This window comes from Megascapheus bottae, chromosome 18 (genome assembly GCF_031878675.1).
Source record: "Megascapheus bottae isolate mThoBot1 chromosome 18, mThoBot2.hap1, whole genome shotgun sequence".
NCBI lineage: Eukaryota > Metazoa > Chordata > Mammalia > Rodentia > Geomyidae > Megascapheus > Megascapheus bottae.
Genome location: NC_143526.1, coordinates 30767790 through 30790501, shown reverse-complemented (window position 1 = coordinate 30790501; position 22712 = coordinate 30767790). Strand labels below are relative to the sequence as shown.

The 22712-nt window shown below is 48.4% G+C and overlaps 1 protein-coding gene across 1 annotated transcript; it reads right to left on the bottom strand.

Annotated features, from left to right (window-relative positions):
- Positions 1-10278: 10278 nt before the first annotated feature.
- On the bottom strand, positions 10279-21983 carry Dynlrb1 (dynein light chain roadblock-type 1). The gene is made up of 4 exons (XM_090352200.1): positions 21904-21983; positions 15111-15186; positions 12788-12955; positions 10279-10658 (listed from the first exon to the last, which is right to left on the bottom strand). The coding sequence occupies exons 1-4, from the start codon at positions 21904-21906 to the stop codon at positions 10615-10617; spliced, it is 291 nt and encodes a 96-aa protein (XP_090208326.1). The 5' UTR covers positions 21907-21983; the 3' UTR covers positions 10279-10614.
- Between the last annotated feature and the right edge of the window lie 729 nt (positions 21984-22712).

Genomic DNA, 22712 nt, shown 5'->3' with positions numbered 1-22712 from the left:
ACACACACCCCCAGCTTAGAGCCAGTCAGCTGCCGCCGTGACTGCGAGGCCTGTGCGCGTGCACTGCCTTGCCTTTGCTTTACTACATAAACTTGGTCAGTCTCCAGCTTGAGGTATCCTAAAATTGTGAATATTTTTCGCAACAAGCTTGGTACCCAGGTGCCTGTTGGAGATGCCCTGTTTGGAGCCTCCATGCACAGAAATACAACCTGGGCTGGGGCCGCAGACTGCCCCCTTGGCTCTCTTCCATGCCCCATTGCCTGTGCCCCCACTGCCTTATCCTTCACACCCTTCTCTGAGGAGCTGGTCCCATTCCTAGCGCTAGCCTGGAGTCCTCGATGCCAGGCTCCCCAGCCCCTCCAGCCACTATTCCTTTCATTACTAGAACAAGCTGGTTGTGGCAATTCACCCGCACGCACGCACGCACGCACGCACGCACGCACGCACACATGCGCCCCTCTTCTCACTCTCCTCAGACTGGCTAACGTCACTGCTCTGCCTCTTCAGAGCTCCATCCTCGCCAGCACCTCACTAAGGTCAGCAGATGTTCAGGTTTCTAAGTCCTGGCCTCATTTTACCTCTTGAAAGAATCAAGCTGGGCATAGTGGCTCATGCCGGTAATCCTAGCTACTCGGGAGGCCGAGATCTGTGGATCTAAGCCAGCCCAGGCACTAAAGTCCTTGAGACTCTTATCTCCAATTAATGACCAGAAAACTAGGAGTGGCGCTGTGGCTCAAGGGTTAGGGCGGTAGCCTTGAGCTGAAGAACTCAGGGACAGTGCCCAGGGCCCAGAGTTCAAGCCTCACAATGAAAGAAAGATCTGATGGCCTCCTCCTCCTCCTGAAAATTCTTTCTCCTCTTGGCTTCTGTGGCAGAGACTGTAAATTCTGAATGTGCTTAGGGACCCATTCACCCAGCTCCAGGAGTGGATGTGCCAGCTTCCCTGCAGTTAGGAGTGGTGTTGGGGCCTGACCTCCATCTCTGAGGCCTGATTCCGGCTCAGCTGCAATTAAAGGGCTTTGGCCAGGCATTCGGTCTTTTGCATACCTCTCTTAAGGCATCTCTGTGTACGTGACTCGATTGAACCCCCCGCAGTTTCGCGGGTCTCGCAGCAGCTCAGGTCTCGCAAGCTTTCCTGCACCTGTCCTGCCCAGTACCTGAAAGCCCCACCCAGACCCTTAGTGGTAGCACAGAGGCCCTCTTCCTATTGGCTAGCTTCCCAGTGCCCACCTTCTCCTACCCTAACAGTATAATAACTAATTGAATGACGCAATAAAAAGTGATGAGAGCATCTGAGAGCATCAGAGAACATGACATCAGCAGAGATCAGCAGAGAGATCTGATGCGCTTTCATGGTTAACACTGCTTCTGACTCAGCGTGGTTTTTTTCTTCCCCGGTGATTGGGGGAGGGCTGGGTCTTCGACACTTACCATCTCGCTCGGCTCCCGGGGAACTGCAGGCTGGCCCTGTGCATCCCTCCCCGTTCCTGTGTTGCTGCCCCGGAGAGGAGCAACAGAGTGGCAAAGTGATTCAGCTCAGCTTGAGCAAGTAAAGCACCCATCTACTTATATAGGGCTTCTGAGAAATCTTGAAGATCCTTCTCTGCCTCCATCAGCTGTTTGGAATGTGGATGTGATGTCTGGGGCTCCAGCAGCTATCTTGAATGACAGGGGTCTCCTTGGAGGTGGTAGAAACGAAAGTTGAAAGAAGCCTGAGTCCTGGATTGCTGACCAGATCAGTTCCTGTGTCAAAGACCATTACTCTTTTTTTTTTTTTTTTGGCCAGGCCTGGGGCTTGAATTCAGGGGCTGGGCACTGCTGCTGAGCTGTTGCTTAAGGCTAGCACTCTACCATTCCTGGCTTTTTCTGTTTATGTGGTCCTGAGAAATCAAACCCAAGGCTTCATGCATGTTAGGCAAGCACTCTGCTACTAAGCCACATTTCCAGCCTGTCTCTATTAGTCTCACTTTCCTGCAGCTAAACTGTACCCTAACTGAAGCAACTTCTGTGACCCTGGCTCTCCTGGTCACTGCTCTGTAGAAAGGTCCTGAGGTATCCCAGGGGTCTCAGGTGCTGCCTTTAGAACAAGATTCTGCTCCATGTTCTCAGAACTTCCTCCTTGCTGGGCACCTAGCTGCTCAGATGACAGATCTGAGGATTACAGTTCAAAGCCAGCCTGGGTAGAAAAGTCCCCATGAGATGCATCTCCAATTAACACTCAAAAACTGGAAGTGGTGCTGTGATTCAAGTGGTAGAGCACTAACCTTGAACTAGAGGCTTAAGTACAGTACCCAGGCCATGAGTTCAAGTCCCAGAACGTACCCCTCCCCCCAAAAAAAGCTTCCTTCTTTCACCCTGGCAAATTCCTCTGAGGCTTCTTGGCATCGCCCAGTCACAGTGTGGGGAAAATTGGATAATTACCACAAATAGGTGACTGAAGACACGCCCCTATTGCCCACCTTGTACAAACAATAGTTCAAAATGAATCAAAGATCTAAACCTGTCGAATGGGAGAGAATCCTTGCCAGCTATTCATCAAATAAAGGATTAATGTTCAGAATAAAACTTAAACACAGTAAATGAGAGAATACACTGAGCAGTTTTTTTTTTTTTTTTTTTTTTTTTTTTTTTTTTTTGTGCCAGTCTTGGGCTTAGGTCAGGGCCTGAGCACTGTCCTTGGATTTTTCTCAAGGCTAGAGCTCTACCACTGGAGCCTCAGCACCACTTCTGGCTTTTTCTAAGTATGTGGTACCAAGGAATTGAACCCAGGTCTTCGTGCATGCTAGGCAGGCACTCTACCACTAGGCCAAACTCCCAGCCCCTAGAAGTTCTTAAAAGAAGCAAATAAATGCATGAAAGTTTCGACATCCTTAACCATAAAGGAGCGGTGGCTCAGGCCTGTAATCCCAGCTACTCAGAAGGCTGGGATCTGAGGATCATGGTTCAAAGCCAGCCAGGGCACAAAAGAAGCTGAGACTCTTATCTCCAATTAACCTCTAGAAAACAGGAAGTGGGGCTTGGCTCAAGAGTAGGGCTGTAGCCTTGAGCTGAAGAGCTCAGGGACAATGCCCAGGCCAAGTTCAAGGCCCATGACCCACACTAATAATAATATAAATAATTCTATAGAAACAGAGTTGCCCTCTGGTGGTTCATGGCTGTAATCCTAGCTGCTCAGAGACTGAGATCTGAGGATCTCTCAAAGCTGTAAGACTCATCAAAAAGCCAGAAGTGGAGCTGTGCTTAAGTAGTAGAGCACTAGCCCTAAGCCAAAAGCTCAGGCTCAGTGTCCAGGCCCTGAGTTCAATCCCCAGAACAGGCATAAAAGGAAAGAAAAGAGAGGAAAGCCAGTGCTGATGAGGACGGGGGAGGGAGGACCCTTACACATGGTGGTTGGAACTAAATTACTGTAGCCACTAGGGAAGTCAGTAAGGAGGTTCCTCAAAACACTAAGAACTACTGGATGATCCTGTTCCACCACTCCTGGGCATGGAGCCAAGGGCTCAATGGAGGTCTGAATACAATGGAGGTATCTGCATGCCCATGTCTATAGCAGCACAGTTCACAATGGTTATACTAGGTGCCCATCGAGTGAGGATTGAAAGGAGAAGATGCGATTTAGAGGGGGAAGGTGGGTGCCAGAAGTAAATATGACCAAAACAATACAGCATACACACACACACACACACATACACACACACACACACACACACACACACACACACACACACACATATGACAATAGCATAATAAAACCCACTAAAAACTGGTCAAAAGGGAGGACGAAAGAAGGAAGGGTGGCTCACGCCTGTAATCCCAGCTGCTCACAAGGCCAGGATATGATGGTCATAGTTCAAAGCTACCCCAGGCAGAAAAGTCCCTGTGCAACTCTTATCACCAATCAGCCACTCTAAAACTAGAAGTGGTGCTGTGTCTCCAATGATAGAGCGCCAGTCTTGAGCACAAAGAGACTCAGGGAGTTCATGCCCCACGACAAGAACCAGAACAACAATACAAGAATAAAATGGAGGGCCGGGAGTTTGGCCTAGTGGTAGAGTGCTTGCCTAGCATTCACGAAGACCCAGGTTCAATTCTTCAGTACTACATACATAGCAAAAAGCCAGAAATGGTGCTGTGGTTCAAGTGGTACAGTGCTAGCCTTGAGAATACCCAAGGACAATGCTCAGGCCCTGAATTCAAGACCAGGACTGGCAAAAAAGAAAAGAATAAAATGGACTGGGAATGTGGCTTAATGGTAGAGTGCTTGCCTAGCATGCATGAAAGGCATGGGTTCAATTCCGTGGTACCACATACACAGGAGGGTAAAGTCCATCAAAGTACTTTAGGTGCATGTGTGGAATTATCACAGCACCCTTTCTCTGCAATTCCCTAGCACATGGTCAGGAGTCTGGCCTAGTGGTAGAGTGCTAGCATAACATGAAGACCCAGGTTCAATTCCTTGGTATCACATCCATAGAAAAAAGCTGGAAGTGGTGCTGTGGCTCAAGTGGTAGAGCTCTAGCCTTGAGAAAGCCCAAGGACAGTGCTCAGGCCCCGAGTTCAAGCCCTGAGACTAGAAGAAAAAAATCCCTAGCACATTCAATGTGGGCAGTAGAATGTGTGTAAGGTCCACCTATCTGGCCAACACAGGTCATGAGACCACTGGCACTGGTAGGCCGAATTAAGCAGGCCATTTCAGAAACATTGATCCCACAGCTTCCCTGCGCCCCTGGACACCAGCTCCCCGATGTCCTCCCCTGCCCCACGCTCGGCACCACAGTCCTCACAGGGCACGTGTGTGCCCACACTGGGGCTTGAACAGGACTGGCTTTCTTGTTACGCTTTTTTGCTAATGGCTAGCATTCTACCATTTGTGCCATAGCCCCAGGCCTCTCTTTAGCTTTCTTCCTCTCTCCTCCTCCTCCTCCTCCTCCTCCTCCTCCTCCTCCTCCTCCTCCTCCTCCTCCTCTCCCCACCTTCTTTTCCTTCTCCTTCCCAGTCCTGGGGCTTGGACTCAGGCCCAGCACTCCCTCTGAGGTTCTTTTGCCCCAAGCTAGCCCTCTACCACTTGAGCCACAGCACCACTTCTGGCTTTTGCTGTGTATGTGATACCAAGGAATTGAACCCAAGGCTTCATGCATTCTATGCAAGCACTCTACCACTAAGCCACTTCCGGGCCCAACTTGCATTTTTTTGAAATGCAAAAAGAAAAAGAAAAAAAAAGCAGGGGGAGGGAGCCTGATGCAGTCTTCCTATTTATACTTCCCATATAGCTGGGTGACAGGGGTGTGCCACCAAGCAAAATTTTTGTTGTTGAAATAGAAGTCTTGTGAACTTTTCCCCTAGGCTTAACATTGCAGTCCTCCAGGATTTCAGTCTCTGGAGTAGCTAAGATTACAGGTGTGCAGTACCAGGCCTGCATACTTTCCTGGCTCAGTAGCTCCCTGAAAAAGGGCAGATGGTTGTACATGAACACATGTCTCCTTGTTAAGTCTGTAAATAAAACATTTAATTTTCACTTGTCTAACAGAATGAGAAGAGAATGATAGTGGGTCAGTGGCTTGTATTATTATTTTTGTGAGACAAGGTCCAGGCTGGTCTCAAGCTCTGTCCTGGCTCTAATCTTTAATCTCAGACCTCCGAGGCACCAAGTCTTCTAGTTTCTGGTGATGCCGAGTGCTGTTCTAGTTTCTAATCTTGTGTCTGACTTATCCGCTGTGTTGTAAGACTTCATGATGACAGGGCCTGGCCAGAGTCTGTTTAAAATTAAAGAGATTCAATGGCCTTCTTTTTTTTTTTTTTTTTAAATACATGCCCTTAGTTCTGGGGCTTTTTCTATAATTTCCCTCCTAGTTTTTAGTCCTGGAACTTCCATTAAAGGTTGACTAGCCCACATGGATTCTTTAAATTTCTTTTACTGGGACCAGTGGCATGGCCCAAGTGGTAGCTTGACTAGTAAGGTCAAAGCCTAATACTGCCAATTTAAAACACTTCATTTTAGTGCACATTATACAAAACAATGAGCTTTATTGTGACATTTTTACAATGATCCTTTAAGTTTTTTCCCCATTTTTTTTCTCCTAAGTACACTGGCTGGCATTTGGACTCTGGATTTCATAGTTGCTAGGCAAGTTTTATAACCAATTGCGCCCATCTCCAGCATTTTTTTTTTTTTTTTTTTTTTGCCAGTCCTGGGCTTGAGCTCAGGGCCTGAGCACTGTTCCTTTCTCAAGGCTAGAGCTCTACCACTTGAGCCTCAACACCACTTCTGGCTTTTTTCTATGCATGTGGTACCGAGGAATCAAACCTGGGTCTTGGTGCATACTAGGCAAGCACTCTACCACTAGGCCAAACTCCCAGCCAAGGCTTTTTTGCTTTAGATTAAGCCTTGTGTTTCTCTGCCTGGAACCTATATGAACTACTCCACCATACCTCCTACATAGCTGGGATTACATGTGTGAATCATTGTGTCTGACATATTGTTGATATGGCAGGGTCAGAAGATTACTTTTTCTTGGCCTGGTCTTGAACTGTGATTCTTCCAATCACCAACTCCTGAAGAGCTGGGATTACAGGCATGAACCACTGGCTCCACTTTTTTTGTTTGTTTTTAATTGGCTGTGGGGCCTGAACTGTGGGTCTGGGCACTGTCTCAGAGCTCTTCAGTTTAAGGCTAGTGCTCTACTCCTTGAGCCACAGTGCCATTTCTGGTTAATTGGAGATAATAGTCTCATGACTTTCGTGCCTGGGCTGGCTTTGAACTGGGATCCTCAGAGCTCAGCCTCCTGAGGTAGGATTACAGGTGTGAGCCAGTGACACCTGGCAAGTTATCATGTTTAAACTGGGAGATTTCCTCAACTTTATATTGTCACATTTCTGCTGAATTTATTTTTATTTATTTATTTATTTACTTATTTATTTTGCCAGTCCTGGGGCTTCAACAGGGCCTGAGCACTGTCCTTGGGCTTTCTCAAGGCTAGAGCTCTACACTTGAGCCACAGCACCATTTCTGGCTTTTTCTATGTATGTGGTTCGAGGAATTGAACCCGGGTCTTTGTGCTTGCTAGGCAGGCACTCTACCACCAGGCCAAACTCCTGGTCCTCATTCTACTTATTTTTGTGGTGGGGACAAGCCTAGGGCCCCATATATGCTAGGCAAGCAGTGTAAAACTGAGCTGTACATAACTTCTCCCTTTGTGTTTGTTTTTTCTTTTTTTGGTTAGTCATAGGCTTGAACTCTGGGCCTGGGTGCTGTCCCTGAGCTTTAAGCTCAAGGCTAGCACTCTACCACTTGAGCCACAGTGCCACTTCCAGTTTTCTGGTGATTAATGGGAGAGTCTCGTGAACTTTTCTGCCTAGGGTGGCTTTGAACCACAATTCTAGGTCTTAGACTTGTAAGCAGCTAGAATTACAGGCATGAGCCTCCAGCACCTAGCCCCTGCATGTTAGGTTCAAATATTCGCCCATGCCTGAACTCAACCACAGCCTTTGGGGCACCCAACCATGGTTCTGCACCCTGATTATAGGTGGCAAGACCATGAAAGCCTAAAAAAAAAAAAACAAAAAAAACACTCCGTGGGGCCAGGAGTTTGGCCTAGTGGTAGAGTACTTTCCTAGCATGCACGAAGGCCGGGGTTCAATTCCTTAGTACCACATATATAGAAAAGCCAGAACTGGTCCTGTGGCTCAAGTGGTAGAGCACTAGTCTTGAGGAAGGTCCAAGGACTGTGCTCAGGCCCCGAGTTCAGTCCCCAGGACTGGAAAAACAAAAAATAAAACAAAAGAACCTCCTGCCCAAGCCTCACTCTCAACAACTGTGACTGAGTGACGGGTGGGGCCTGAGCAGATGTTTGTGTCATCTCCACCAGGATGCTTGCCCTTCTGTCTTCTCTGTCTAGACAAGGCCAGACCATAGCAGGCATGGCATGGGCTCAAGGACAGCAACGCGGGGCAGACTCCTGTTCCATCAAGGACTCAGAAGGCCAGGACCAACACTGTGCTCCTTATTGAGCACTGAAGAATTCAAAACCCCAGAGAACAAAGCTCAGCCCCTTCCACCATGCTTTCTGGAGAAAGCTAGGCACAATCCACCTGTAGATTGTTTAACCTGGGCTTGGCCTCACCTTTCTTTTGTCTCCAAAGCCCTAGACCCTGTCGGGGACTGTATGGGACTACAGCCAGCGGCCAAGGCAGGTGCAGGAGAGCTGCAAGGCAAGAGGGTGAGGCCAAGCTGGACCTCCCCATTATAAGGGAGAGCGGACCCTGAGAACCAAAAAAGGTGGTAAGTGAGGAGGGGTACATCTTTTCTGTTGTTGGTCACAGGGCTTGAACTCTAGGTCTGGGCGCTGTCCCTGAGCTCTTCAGCTCAAGGCTAGAGCTCTACCACTTGAGCCACAGCGCCACTTCCCATTTTCTGGTGGTTAATTGGAGATAAGAGTCTGAGGACTTTTGTACCTGGGCTGGCTTTGAACCATGATCCTCAGATCTCAGCCTCCTCAGTGGCTAGGATTACAGGCATGAGCCACCAGCACCTGGCTAGGGGGTACATCTTTGAAATTTCATGAAAAATGAAGGCAAAAAACCAAGTTCTGCTTCTGGCACATGCCAGGCTGAGCTAGTTTTAGTGATGTGGAACATGTGAATTTTCCTCTTCCTCTCTCCATGTGGGGAGCACAAGGCCAAGGCCACTTCCCACCCTGCTCTCGTAGAGGAGCCATGAAAAGAAAAATATCATCCAAACCAAATATACGTGTGGCTTGTTTCTGTGGTTTGGTGCTGGAGCCTAGGCTCTCCTGCTCACTAGGGTGGTGCTCATCCCGGGGCCATACCACCTGGCTGCTTTTGGGACAGGGTCTTACTTCCCATCCAGGTGTGTGCCTGGCCTGAGGTCCATCAGGCTTCTGTAGTTGCTGGGCACAGGTACCAGTCACCATGCCAGCTTCTCTCCATGTGGAGGAGTCTTGCAGAATTTTCTACATAGGCTGGGCTGGAACCCAAATCCTCCTGATCTGAGCCTCCCACATAGCTGAAGGTAACTGGCATGTGCCACATGCCCACAAATAGTTTGGGAAGAAAATCTCTTGCTTCTACCTGGGCTGGTCTTGAACCTGGATCCCTCTGGTCTGTTTCTCAGGTAGCTAGGATTACAGGCATTGAAGACCTAGGAGCCAGCATGTGGGTTCTGCATGTACTTGTTAATGGCTCCACACTTGAGCCACATCTCTGGCCCTCTGTGCTATTTTGTGAATAGTCTTGCTTTTGTGGCAGGCTGGCCCACGATCCTCCCACTGAAGCTTCCCACCTAACTGGTAACACACAGGAACCACTATGCCCAGTTTTTTTTTATTGGTTGAGATGGGGGTCTTGTGTGCCTTTTTGCTCACATGGCCTTGACCCCCTTGATCCTCCTAATCTCAGCCTCTCAAGGAGCCAGTGTTAGCATTCTCCCACCTCAGATTCACCCCACCCACTACATTTCCCAGGGCAGCATGCAGCCCCCAGCTGCATCAGCAGAATGCCCCCCCAACTCCTGCCAGAATAGGTGGGCACTCCCACTCTTCACCCACCTATCCTGCCAGCCCACCTGGCCTCCTGCCACCAGTAGCCACTAGCTCCCATCTACCTGGATGGGCATAGACGCCATCTCTCTCCCTCTCCTGTGAACAAGATGGCATCAATTAATAAACTTCCTATAATTGTCCTCTTGTCCTGTCTCTGTGTGGTCCTGGGGGATGGTTTCCTTTCCGCCAGGACTACAGGTATTAGCTATCAATGCCTGGCCAAATACATGTGCTTTCTGAGAGGGGAAAACACTGTGTTCTTGAGGGATGGTAGGCATCAGGTGCGGGAGGGAGATGGTCACTTGAAAGGAGCCCCCCACAGGGGTTCTGGGGAAGATGGACTATTGGAGTCAGAGACTTGTGTTCCTGCCAGAGGCCTCAGAAGCTCTCTGATCCCACCCCACCAGGCAGTATATTCCTAATCCTCCATCCTAAGGCCTGGTGGTGGTGCTTTCTGGAAGTTCCACAGATATCACTTTCTCCTTTTGCCACACAGTAGAACAGAACAATCCTGGCAGCAGTAGAAAGTGATAAAAGAGATGGGACAAAGCCAAGAACCGAGCAGCTCCACTGAGTGAGTCTAGTACAAGGACAGCAGGCCAGGGGCCCAAGAACAAACATGATCTACCACCTGGAGCAGGAAGAGGAGGAGTTGAGTCTTCAGATCCTGGGGTGACCCAGAGGCCTTTCCACCCCCGTGTTTACAGACACAACAGCAGAGTAAGCGGCTTGGTTATTTTTAGTTAAAGAAAAACAACCTTTTCCAAGGACAACAGGGAACTGAAGGTCAGAAGCTGGGTGTGGGCTTCTCATAAGCTGCTGCTCCAAAGCCTGGAAGGGGAGGCACCTCTGGGGGGCTCCCCCCTCTGGCGGTGGTGCTAGGGGGAGCTGCCAGCCCATCCTTGGCCACTGGATTGGCTTATGAGGAATCTACGGTGATCTCTATTGGTTCACAGGGATCGACAGTGCTCTTTATGTGCTGGTCAGCTGACATGATTGACACTAGAATTCTTGGAGGGCATTAAGTTAAGGAATGACACGGGGAGCCAAGAGTGGCTTATTCTGTTGGATTCTGAATCACAATCAGGAAATAGTCTTTATCTGCAAAAAAGCAAATGAAAAAACAAATCACTAAATATGGAGCAAGAAAAAAGTAACACTAAGAGCAAATAATTTCTTAAATCAATAACTACAAGATGTGGTTGGGAAGAAAGAGGAAAACTGTATCAAAAGCATCAATGCTAAAGCTGCCGCCCTGTGCTAGAATCAGAAGATACACACGCCTTCTCCTGTGGGCACTTGCCAGTACGGCTTCACTCCAGTTAATTGGCTGGATTTAAAAACTGCCATGGTAGGCACTGTAGTTCATTCTACTAATAAGCTTGTCGATCTGGTCTCCACCTTTTACAAAACAGGTGGCCTTTTCCGTCACCTCATCCCATTAAGACAATTTGAAGGGACACAGGAAGTTATTTGCATCTTTTCCAATGATGCAAATCTTAGGAATGAGATCATCCATGAAGATGATGCTTTATTTACTACGAGATCAGTCATCTGTTATCTGTCTAGGCAATTTACTTCTTACTCACACTGCCATAATCATGCTGTCACTTGTTTGTTGATTGACTGTAGTGCTGGAGACGGAACCCTCCCACTGGGCTCCATCTGTGGTCTGAAGTTGGTTTACTGACATCAGGTTTGGGTAGCCCCATGTGACACCCAGTTCCATTCTGGCAGTGTTAAGTGAGCCTGCCCCTTACCAAGGCTGCCCCTGAAGATCTGGTGGGGGAGAGAGGCTGCAGCGGTTGTAGGAGTTTGGTCTTACAGTACGTCCTCCATAGCCTTTGCTCCCCACATAGGACTTTCCTGTTTCCTGGCAGGGGCACTGAGGTACAGAGGGGTTCTCCTCAAGCTGGCAGGGCACTGAGGTGCAGGGGTTCTCCTCAAGTAGGAGGGCCTCCGGTCACCTACAGAGCCACTGGCCTACCCTCAGCCACTGGTTTTTGGGTCTGATGAGGCTCAAGATAATCAAGGGCCTGGGTGCTGTCCCTGAGCTTTTTTGCTCAAGGCTAGTGCTCTCCACTTCAAACCACGGCGCCGTTCTGGCTTTTTGGAAGTTTATTGAAGATCTGAGTCCCATGGATGTTCCTGCCTGGGCTGGCTTTGAACTGTGATCCTCAGATCTCAGCTCCCAGAGAATCTAGGATTACAGGTAAGAGCCTAAGCCTTTCATTTATTTACTGAATAAATATTTGTTGATGCGAACTGTTTTTAAATCCTTGACCTCATGGAGGTTCCAGTGAAGAGGACTGTGCAAGTGCACATAGGTGCAGGTGACTAGGAGAGGTGGCATAGCGGGTGGCGTGTGGACGCCTCCTGTGGTCCCGTCCCCAAAGGCTCCTCTAGGATGGGCATCTTGTCATCTCGAGAATGACCACTAGCCCTCAGCACAGGCGTGGCTGTGCCATACAGTCCCAAATGCAAGCTGACCATTTCATGGAAAACAAAATCAACCATCTACTCTTGAGCTGGCTGTATGGTTTTGCTCAGAATTGCGATATTCTTTTTCAAAAAAAAAAAAAAAAAAAAGGCTTCTGCAGGCTGGGAGCATAGCCAAATTGGCAAAAAACAAACAAACAAAAACCCCCAGTTTTTGCACCCCTTCCCTGACCCCCAGTCACTGATGGCTCTCAAGATTCAGCTCTACCTTTGTACATTTGGGAAGCCTTTACCAATGGCTCTAGGTAGGCCTTTTTTTTCTTTTTTTGCCAGTCCTGGGCTTAAACTCAGGGCCTGAGCACTGTTCTTGGGCTTTCTAAAGGCTAGAGCTCTACCACTTGAGCCACAGCACCGTCTCTGGCTTTTTCTATGTATGTGGTACCGAGGAATCGAACCTGGGTCTTAATGCATGCTAGGCAAGCACTCTGCCACTAGGCCAAACTCCAGGACCGTCTAGGTTGACCTTATCGTGCCCTCCCCTATGTTTCAAATGCTCCTGGACTCTCCAGTGGCGGATCTGTGGTACGCTTGCATGTCTTTCTTCCCCATTCATCTATGGCTCCCCACTGAGGCCTGTGGTCACTATGGAGATCTGTTGGGAGACTCCAGTTGGAGGCTGGCGAGGCAGTAAGACTTGGCTCAACCGCTGAGGCCTCTCCTGCCGGCTTCCTGACTGGCCACAGAACGTGCTGTGGGCCTGCGCCTAAGTGGGGAGCTAGAGGATACCTTACCTGGTGCAACCATAATTTCATTTTTCTTGGAACGAATTCGAAGGAAGGTCAGGTCATTCTGGGGGTCAATTTCACGCACGGTGCTCCGAGCCTTCAAGATGAAGTTGTGCATGAGGTTGGCGTACTGTGTGGTGGTGGGATTATCCATGGTGCTCTTGATAGGAATGCCTGCGGGAAGAGCAGACGCAAGCTGAGCAGGCCATGGGGATCCTTTTCTCCTGAGATCCTGACCCCGACCTCCTAATTCTCCAATACCAGCGTGGCAGCTAGCACTTGATGCTACTACTCACAGGTGACTTGCTTAGACTTAAACATGTCAGTGCCCAGACCCCTCTGTGGGTGGTTGGCCATCTTCATTTGTCCATGAAGAGTAACAGGAGCCCTGAGTGGTTGGGTGACCTGCCATGTGACCTACATGTTCACAGCAGATGAGCCCTGAGGCCGCGCCCAGGGGGTCCTCCGCTAGTCCTTTTCCCAGGGCCGCCCTGCTAGCCTGGCTCCATGAAGAAAAAGGTGAGATGCTATTTCAAAATGCTTGGAGTACCAGGACAACACTAACAACAAACTGTAGTCTGCAAAGGAGAAAGAAGAAAGGACTGTCGGCTTGTGCCACAATGTAATCTGTTCCCATTCTGTTTTTTGGTCAGTTGTAGGATTTGAACTCAGGGCCTGGGTGCTGTCCGGGAGCTTTTTTGCTCAAGGCTACCACTCTACCACTTTTAGCCACAGAGCCACTTCCTGTTTTCTGGTGGTTAATTGGAGATAAGAGTCTCACAGATTTTCTTTCCTGCCTGGGCTGGTTTTGAACCCTGACCCTCAGAGCTCAGCCTTCCCAGTAACTAGGATTACAGGCATAAGCCACGGTGCCTGGCTGAACCCATAGCTATTCTTACAAAGGGAAGCTTAAGACCAAGTTATAAACACGCCTGTACACATGACGGTGCCTCCAAATTACAGCGTGAGTCTCTGCCTGTGTACATGCTTTGTAGAAGCACTGTCACTGCTTTCAAAGAGCCAATTATAGGCTTAGGGCTGCAGCTCAGTGATAAAAAGAGCTTGGCTTGTGTAAGATCCTGGGTTCAATGCCCAGCACCAAAACAAAAGGAAATAAAACAGGCACTCACCATTCTCCTATTGCTGGGAGAACTTTAAAATCAGAACTTCAAGAATAAGGTGGGCTGGGTACAGTTTGGGCAATGAATATTATTATTTATCTAGTCTTTTTTTTTTCTTGAGGATCAAACAATTAAATAGACAGCATTTACATGGGTAGAAATAAAGCAATGAATCCCCTTCTGTCTATCGAATGTTACCTAATAAAAACAATGGCTAGGGCCTGGAGCATGGGCTAGTGGAAGAGTGCTCACCAGCACGCATGAAGCTCTGCATTCCATTCCTTGGTACCACACACAGACAAAAAGCCAGGAGTGGTGCGGTGGTTCAAGTGGAAGAGCCGCTAGCCTTGAGCAAAATGTGTCCAAGGACAGTGTCTAGGCTCTGAGTTCAAGCCCCAGGACTGGCAAAAACAAAAAGAAAAACAAAAACAAAAAAATAAGCAAACCAAAAAAACCTCTCAAACCCCAAAGACTAAAAAATAATAAACCAAATGGGGTGCCTGCATTTGGCTGTCACGTAACAGAAGGCTCTAGCCACGGGACTGAAGAACTCACCAGCCGGTCCTTGCTTCTCAAGAATGTGGTACAAGTGACTCCTCACATACAAGGGCTAGACTCAGACCTGCCCAGAGATTAATCCTCAGATACCATCCTATTCCATATAAACAGAAGCAAAACAAAGCCAGGCACCCATCAGCGGATAGTGTCTGTAATCCTAGCTGTTCAGAAGGCTGAAATCTGAGGATCCGTGTTCAAAGCCAATCTGGCCATGAGACTCTTATCACCAATTAACCACCAGAAAACTGGCAGTGGGACTGTAGCTCAAATAGGAGAGCTCTAGACCTGAGCAACAAGCTCAGATACAGAGGCAAGGCCCTGAGTTCAAGTCCCATGACCAGAAAAAAAATGCAAAACAAAACAAAATTTCTAGCACTCTGGACACGGTAGCAGGCAGCAGTAATTCTAGCACTTGGGAGGCTAAGGAAGGAGGAACATGAGTTTAAGGCAAGTTTGAGCTATCTAGTGAGACTTTGTTAAAAAAACAAACAAACAGCCAACTATAGTGTCAGAACACTGCGTGTGTTAAAAAGAAAGCATTACAAAGTTAAAAAATGAATTAACCACATGAAGGCCAAGCACAAGGCTACACAGTGTTGGCTGGCACTGGGGCCCAGCCTGGGTGAGTCTCAGCTGGAGGGAGGTCAGACCTTCTGTATTCACCACGATGATGCCCTGCACGCCCTTCTGGCTTTGAAGTCGCTTCAGTGTCTCCTCCACCTCTGCCTGTCAGAAAATGAGACCAAGATTAGGAGATGACAGGCAGGCTTGTACCCAGGCAGATGTATCCTCCACTAACAAATGGTAACATTAGGCCGCTGGCTGGCACGCTACAAAGCCACCCAGCCTGGGCTCTGTGAGGTCCTCTGTGTTGCAGAGTCCTGAAGCCACCACTTGTGCCTCAGACATCAGTTTATACCACTGCATGAGGCAGGTTACTCCTGGCCCTTTGCTCATTAGATGGGATTAGCCTGGTTTCCCTCAGTTATTTAGGGAGCAGAATATAAAGCCATTCCTTGGGGAATGTGACTCTTCTGTCTCATACAGCTTGAAGGGGAATTTTGATTTGAAAAAAGTCAAGCCGGGCGTGGTGGCTCATACCTGTAATCCTAGCTACTCAGGAGGCTAAGATCTGAGGATTACAGTTCAAAGCCAACCTGGGCACTAAAGTCTATGAGACTCTTTTTTTTTTCCCCCCAGTCCTGGGCTTAAGCTCAGGGCCTGAGCACTGTCCTTGGATTTTTCTCAAAGCTAGAGCTCTACCACTTGAGCCTCAGCACCACTTCTGGCTTTTTCTAAGTATGTGGTACCAAGGAATTGAACCCAGGTCTTCGTGCATGGTAGGCAAGCACTCTACCAAACTCCTGCCCCGCCCCGTCTATGAAACTCTTATCTCCAATTAACCACTAGAAAATGGGAAGTAGGGATGTGGATCCAGGGGTAGGGTGGTAGCTTTGAGCTGAAGAACTCAGAGACAGCACCAAGGCCCAGAGTTCAAGCCCCACGACCACCACCAACAAAAAAGCAAAACCAACAGTAGCTCTTTTCATTTTTTAAAAAAATTAGTATACATTAAGTATACATGGGGATTGTGTTGCAACATTTGTGCACAATGCATCCTGATCCACTGCAACCCCTTTATGACTCTCCTCTATGCTACTCCCTCCTCTTAAAACCATTCCAACAGGTTTTTTTTTTTGTTTTGTTTTGTTTTTTTGGTCAGGCATGGGACACTGTCCCTGAGCTCTTCAGCTCAAAGCTAGCACTCTACCACTTGAGCCACAGTGCCACTTCCAGTTTTCTAGTAGTTATTTGGAGACAAGGGTCTCACGGACTTTTGTGCCCAGGTTGGCTTTGAACTGTGATCCTCCGATCTCAGCCTCCTGAGTAGCTAGGATTGCAGACGTGAGCCCCCGGTGCCTAGCTTCTAACAGGTTTTGTGTTCTGACCAATTTATAACAGGAAGGAGATGCTGTGTTATTTGTGGCCCAAATAACTTGCCTGAAAACATTTGAAAGCAAATGACTCCATGAGGATAAACTCAGTAACATAATAAGGTAGCACCTGGGACAGTGTGACACATGACACACAGTCACAGGAGGTATGCACAGGAAGGGGCCCATTAGTCCTGGTTTTCCAGTCAGGGTGAGGTACTTCAGCATGTGGGATTTGTTTGGGTTCTCACCCTGTCATGCAAGGCCCTCTAAACAGCACACACACCTTCCCTTCTATTCTTTATCTACCTGATCATTCATCCTGTCCTATCTTTTTATCCTATGAGGTTTCTTTTGTGCTGAAGTCCCAAAGTTTTCTACATCACATAGACACCACCTTTTATTTGGGGGGGATGGTACTGGGGCTCAAACTCAGAGCCATATGCTTGGGCAGTACTGGTAGGTGCTCATTTTTTCCTCCCTCAAAGCCATCTGAGCCACAACGTCACTTCTGGCTTTTTCTGTGTATGTGGTACTGAGGAATCGAACCCAGGGCTTTGTGCATGCTAGGCAAGCACTCTACCACTAGGCCACACTCCTGGCCCTGGTAGATGCTCTCTTGTGTGTGTGTGTGTGTGTGTGTGTGTGTGTGTGTGTGTGTGTGTGTGTGTGTGTGTGTGTGTGTGTGTGTGTGTGTGTGTGTGTGTGTGTGTGTGTGTGTGTGTGTGTGTGTGTGTGTGTGTGTGTGTGTGTGTGTGTGTGTGTGTGTGTGTGTGTGTGTGTGTGTGTGTGTCAGGCTTGTACTCTGGGCCTGGGAGCTGTCCCTGAGTTCTTCAGCTCAAGGCTACAGCCCTATTCTTTGAGCCACAGCACCACTTTTGATTTTCTGGTGGTTAATTAGAGATAAGGGTTTCAGGGACTTTTTGTGCCCAGGCTCACTTTGAACTGAGATCCTCAGATCTCAGCCTCCTGAGTAGCTAAGATTATAGGCATGAGCTACCATGCCCGGCTTGGTAGATAATCTTAACAGTTAAAGAGTTATTCCCCCAGACTTCTTCCTTAACTGGTTTTCAGATAGGATCTTGTGCTTTTTGTCTAGACTGAACTCAGATTGTGATCCCCCTCCTTTTTTTTTTTAAAACCAGTCCTGGGTCTTGTACTCAGGGCCTGAACACTGTCCTTGGGCTTTCTCAAGACTAGACCTCTACCACTTGAGCCACAGTACAACTTCTGGCTTCTTTCCATGTATGTGGTACCGAGGAATCTAACCCAGGTCTCTGTGCATGCTAGGCAAGCACTCTACCACTAGGCCAAACTCATGACCCAAGATTGTGATCCTTTTACCTACAATTCCTGGGTGTCTGGGATTATAGTTATATACCATCATGCCTGGCTTGTTTGTTGAGATGGAGATTTGTTCATTTTTTTTCCCCTAGGAAGATCTCTTTTTTTTTCCTGTCGTCTGGGTCTGGGTGCTGGTCCCTGAGCTCTTCAGCTCAAGGCTATTGCCTGACCCCTTGAGCCACAGACCACTTCCCTTTTTCTAGTGATTAATAAGAGTCTCACGTTCTTTAGTGCCTGGGCTGGCTTTGAACCTTGATCCTCAGATCTCAGCCTCCTGAGTAGCTAGGATTTCAGGTATGAGCCACCACGCCCGACTCCCAGGTAGATCTTGAACCATGATCCTCCCGACGCCTGCCTCTTGAGTAGCTAGGATTGTAACTGTGTGCCACCACACCTGACTCAAGACATCACCTTTTCTACAAAGCCTTTATGGATCCCCATAAAGTGGGTGAAGTCTTGCTTACCTCCAACTCCCTAAACTCTTGGCTATATCTTTCTGGGACATGCATCAGGCATTAGTCTAACTACATAGACTCCTTAAAATGGTCTGTAGGAGCTTGATAAACAAACTTAGGCCTAACTGTTCCTGTGGCTGGAACCTATCCTTGACGTGTGCTTGTTGTCAGGTCCTTCCAGACCACCCACAGTCTGGTCAGAAGATCCTCACAGGTTGATAGTCATGGAACAAGACTCCATCTACTGAAAGGCTGTGGGGCCAACTATGTATGTGTGCATAAGATTGATAATCCCGCTACCATGGCCTACTCTCCAGTGAGGTAAAAATATGCTCAAAGGTTGCAGAGAAAGGCACACAAGAGCCTCCTACAAAAAGAGTAGCTAAACACTCAAAGCCTGGATAAAAAGACAGGACAGGCTCTATGGAAGCTGTGGGTTATGCACGCTGGAGGTCCTGTCATCCAACAGATTTTCACTGAGCTCCTACTATGTGCTAGGTGTTATTTTGGGGTTGAGATAAATATGATAGGTCAATAGTGTACATTATGACGACACATTCGATAGTCATCTTAAGAAAGGCATCCAACAGAATGAAAAAGACCACAGTAAGATGTTTGCTGCAGCTGCGCACAGTGGCTCTCACCTGTAATCCTTGCCACTCAGGAGGCTGAGATCTGAGGATCCCGGTTCAAAGCCAGCCTGGGCACTGAGACTATTATCCCCAATTTATCACCAGAAAACTGTAGTGATCATGTGGTTCAAGGGGTAGGGCGGTAGCCTTGAGCTGAAGAGCTCAGAGACAGGGCCCAGGCCCAGGCCCAGGCCAGGCCAGGCTAAGCTCAAGCCCCAGGACCCACAAATAAATAAATAAATAGCAGCTGAGCTCAAGCCCCATGATCCACAAATAAATAAATAAATAAATAAATAAATAAATAAATAAATAAGTAAGTAAGTAAGTAAATAAATAGCCTGCAGGCGCGGTGTGGGTGGGTAGATGGTGTGGGTGGGTGGGGGGTGCTGGCTCACACACACCTGTAATCCTAGCTACTTAGGAAGTTTAGATCTGAGGTTCAAGACTCAAAGCTAGCCTGGCACAAAAGGACCTGAGACTCTTATCTCCAATTAACCTCTAGAAATGGGAAGTGGGGCTGTGGCTCAAGGGTAGGGTGGCAGCCTTGAGTTGGAGAACTCAGGGACAGCGCCTAGGCAGGGTTCAAGCCCCATGATCCACAAAACAAACAAATAAATAAATAAAAATAAAAGATTCTTTCAGGGCAAGAGATGAGCTGAAGGGTAAAAGACACTACTCTGGATAGTGTGATCAGGAACACCTGAGAATGTAATCTTCAAGCTAAGCTAAATGAAGAGAAAGAAATGTACTCAGGCAATGGCAAAAGGAGACAAAATTCCAGAGTTCTACAGTACAGGTCCTTGGGGCTGATGGATGGAAATATAAGCAGCAGGGGCTGCTAGGGGCTGGGAGTTTGGCCTAGTGGTAGAGTGCTTGCCTAGCATGCACGAAGACCCGAGTTCAATTCCTCAGTACCACATACATAGAGAAAAAGCCAGAAGTGGTGTTGAGGCTCAAGTGGTAGAGCTCTAGCCTGGAGCAAAATAAAGTCCAAGGACAGTGCTCAGACCCTGAGCTCAAGCCCAGGACTGGCAAAAAAAAACCACACACAAAAAAAAACCTCCAGGGCTATTCACTGATTCAGCACAGAAGGGATAAACATGTGAAGTAAAGGACTCATGAGGATGACTGAACATAGCAGTTAACCTCTGTCAGCAAGAAGACATCACACAGGACGGGAGGACATCTGCATCTAAGAATAATTCCAGGAACATCACATAAAATTATTCAGAAAAACAGGGCTGGGAGCATGGCCTAGTGTAGAGTGCTCACCTAGTACACACAAAGCCCTGGGTTCTATTCCTTAGTACTGTATACACAGAAAAAGCCAGAAGTGGTGCTATGGCTCAAGCAGTACAGCACTAACCTTGAGGAAGCTCAAGGACATTACCTCAGCCATGAGTTCAAGCCCCAGGACTGGCAAAAAAAAAAAAAAAAAATTGGGGCCAGGAGTTTGGCGTAGTGGTAGAGTGTTTGCCTAGCATGCACGAAGATCCAGGTTCAATTCCTCGGTACCACATACATAGAAAAAAAAAATATTCAGAAAAATAGCAAGAATCCAATAGGTAGTAGAACATACACCTAAATTCCAAACACATAGAAAAATGAGTCATTCTCTGTGAAGAAAGGAATAGAAACAATACTGAAAATGCTAACAATGATGAAATTCTAGTAAATATAGCTTTCTGAAAAAGCTGCACAATTTACTGTAAAGAATATAAAAGTATTGGTCCCTTGGCATCTTTGACTGATGATTTATCATAACTTAATAAGTTAAAAAAAAGCAACAAAAAAGGGCTGGGAATGTGGCTTAGTGTTAGAGTGCTTGGCCTAGAATATATGAAGTCCTGGGTTTGATTCCTCAGTACCACATAAACAGAAATTAATCACCAGTAAATTGGAAGAGGCAGTGGCGCTGTGGCTAAAGGTGCAGGGTGGCAGCCTTGAGCTGAAGAGCTCTGGGACAGCGCCCAGGCCAAGTTCAAGCCCCATGACCCACAAAACAAAAAAACAAAACAAAAACCTAGCACTGGTTGTTTATGATGGAGATTCAATCTAGGACTGGGGTTGTGGGGGGGATTTTTTTACTTAGGTTTGGGTTAGGGGGTGTTTTCCCACTTAGGTTTAATTTTTTTCTGCTAATTATCTTCATATCCATATATTTCTGATCAAACAGCGATGCGAAAGATGAAATTACAAATATCTGAAGCACTATTTTTCACAAAGTAGAGACTTTTTTTTTGTCAGTCATGGGGCTTGAACTCGGGGCCTGGGCGCTGCCCCTGAGCTCTTCAGCCACGGTTACTGTTCTACCACCACTGGGAGCCACAGCGCCACTTCGAGAGCTTTTTTCTCTGTGGGTGGTGGAACTGCACAAACTGCAGAAGCCACGACGGAAGATTCAGTCGTAGCTACAGTGAAGTGTGTGTGGGGGCTCAGTGACCCGCCTCGCTGGTGAGGGCATTCGTTCTTTATCAATGGCAACCACAACCTTACCTTTCCATTCTAAATCGGACTTCTGAGAAGGCAAAGGCGTCCCCACGGTTTACCGTTTAAAGGTCTTTTAAGTTCTGTGGTGGCCGCTGCGGTGGCAGCCGTGACAGCGCACACGGCGGCTGGCCGGGCGGAAGGCAGGCCTGGGACTCCTCGACCGCCGCCTCGGCCGGAGCGGCCGTCCGGCGTCCAGTCACCGCCATTTCTGAGGCAAGGCCGCACCAACCTCACAACGCCATGAGGAGAAACAACACCCAAAGGGCGCTGTGCAGTGACTGCGCGGATCCCCGAGTTTGCAGGAAACGCTCTCCGTACAGGCGGGGGTCGTCCAAGAACCGAGATGCTCGGCCCAGGCCGGAGCCCAGGCTTCACGGACCTGCTTCCGGTCAAGGAGCAGCGACATCCGGCGGCCCCGCCTCAGCCGGGATGTAAAGGCCTGCACCTCCCGGGTTCCGCAGTCCTGTCAGGCCCCCGCCTAGCCCCTAGAGTTTCTCGCTTGGGATTCTGAGACCTCCCCAGAAAGACCGATGGCTTGGCGCGAGGTGGCAAATATCCTGCAGCCACTAGCCCCGAACAGATACTTACCATCTTGGAAGGATGCTGTACACCGCGGAGCCGACACTACCGTTCCGTCCGCGCCTGCGCCTGCGCCGTGTCCTGTCGAGACGGACAGCGCGAGCAGCCAATCAGAAGTAAGCGCTGGAATTGGGGCGGGCAAGAGGGCGAATGCTAGTCTCCTAGGGTTTATGGCTTTCCACTGTTTTTCAGCAGCGAGTAGCCAAACAGCATTTAAACTATGGGAAATTCCCAGTCCCCGCTGTGTTGAAAAGATGCTGTTCCTCTCTGTTGGAAGAGGCTTTCAACACTAATGAGGTCTGAACTGGGTCTGGAAAACCCTGCGTGGAGGATGGTGGGAGAATAAGAAGGCAACAGGAGCGTTACTGAGACCTCTCTTGACCAAGGCGGGCGCTGAAAAAAACAGCAGACCTCGGGACTGGTGCTAGGCATCGCTGCAGAGCAAACGCTGGGATGAACTGGGCTGCCTTGGAATGCAGGCTCAACCCTGTTAGTTTGGGAAAGCCACGTTACATCTTTGTGCGCGTTTTGTCACCTTTAAATCGGCCTGGCGGGGCCGGGAGCGTGGCCTAGTGATAAAGTGCCTGCCTAGCAAGTACGAAGACCTGGGTTCCATTCCTCGGTACCACATACACAGAAAAAGGCAGAAGTGGTGCTGTGACTCAAGTGGTAGAGCGCTTACCTTGAGGAAAAAGCCCAAGGACAGTGCTCAGGCCCTGGGTCCAAGTCCCAGGACTGGCAAAAAAAGAAAAAAAAAAAATCGACCTGGCGCGGTGGCACATTCATGCAATACTAGCTACTGAAGGGTTTGTGAGACG

Excerpts from the sequence above, each read along its gene's own strand:
- Dynlrb1 (XM_090352200.1), bottom strand. Across the intron at positions 12,956-15,110 it reads CATCGTGGTGAATACAGAAG|GCATTCCTATCAAGAGCACC; the intron begins GTCTGACCTCCC and ends CTCTTCCCGCAG. Across the intron at positions 10,659-12,787 it reads TGAAATTATGGTTGCACCAG|ATAAAGACTATTTCCTGATT; the intron begins GTAAGGTATCCT and ends GCTTTTTTGCAG.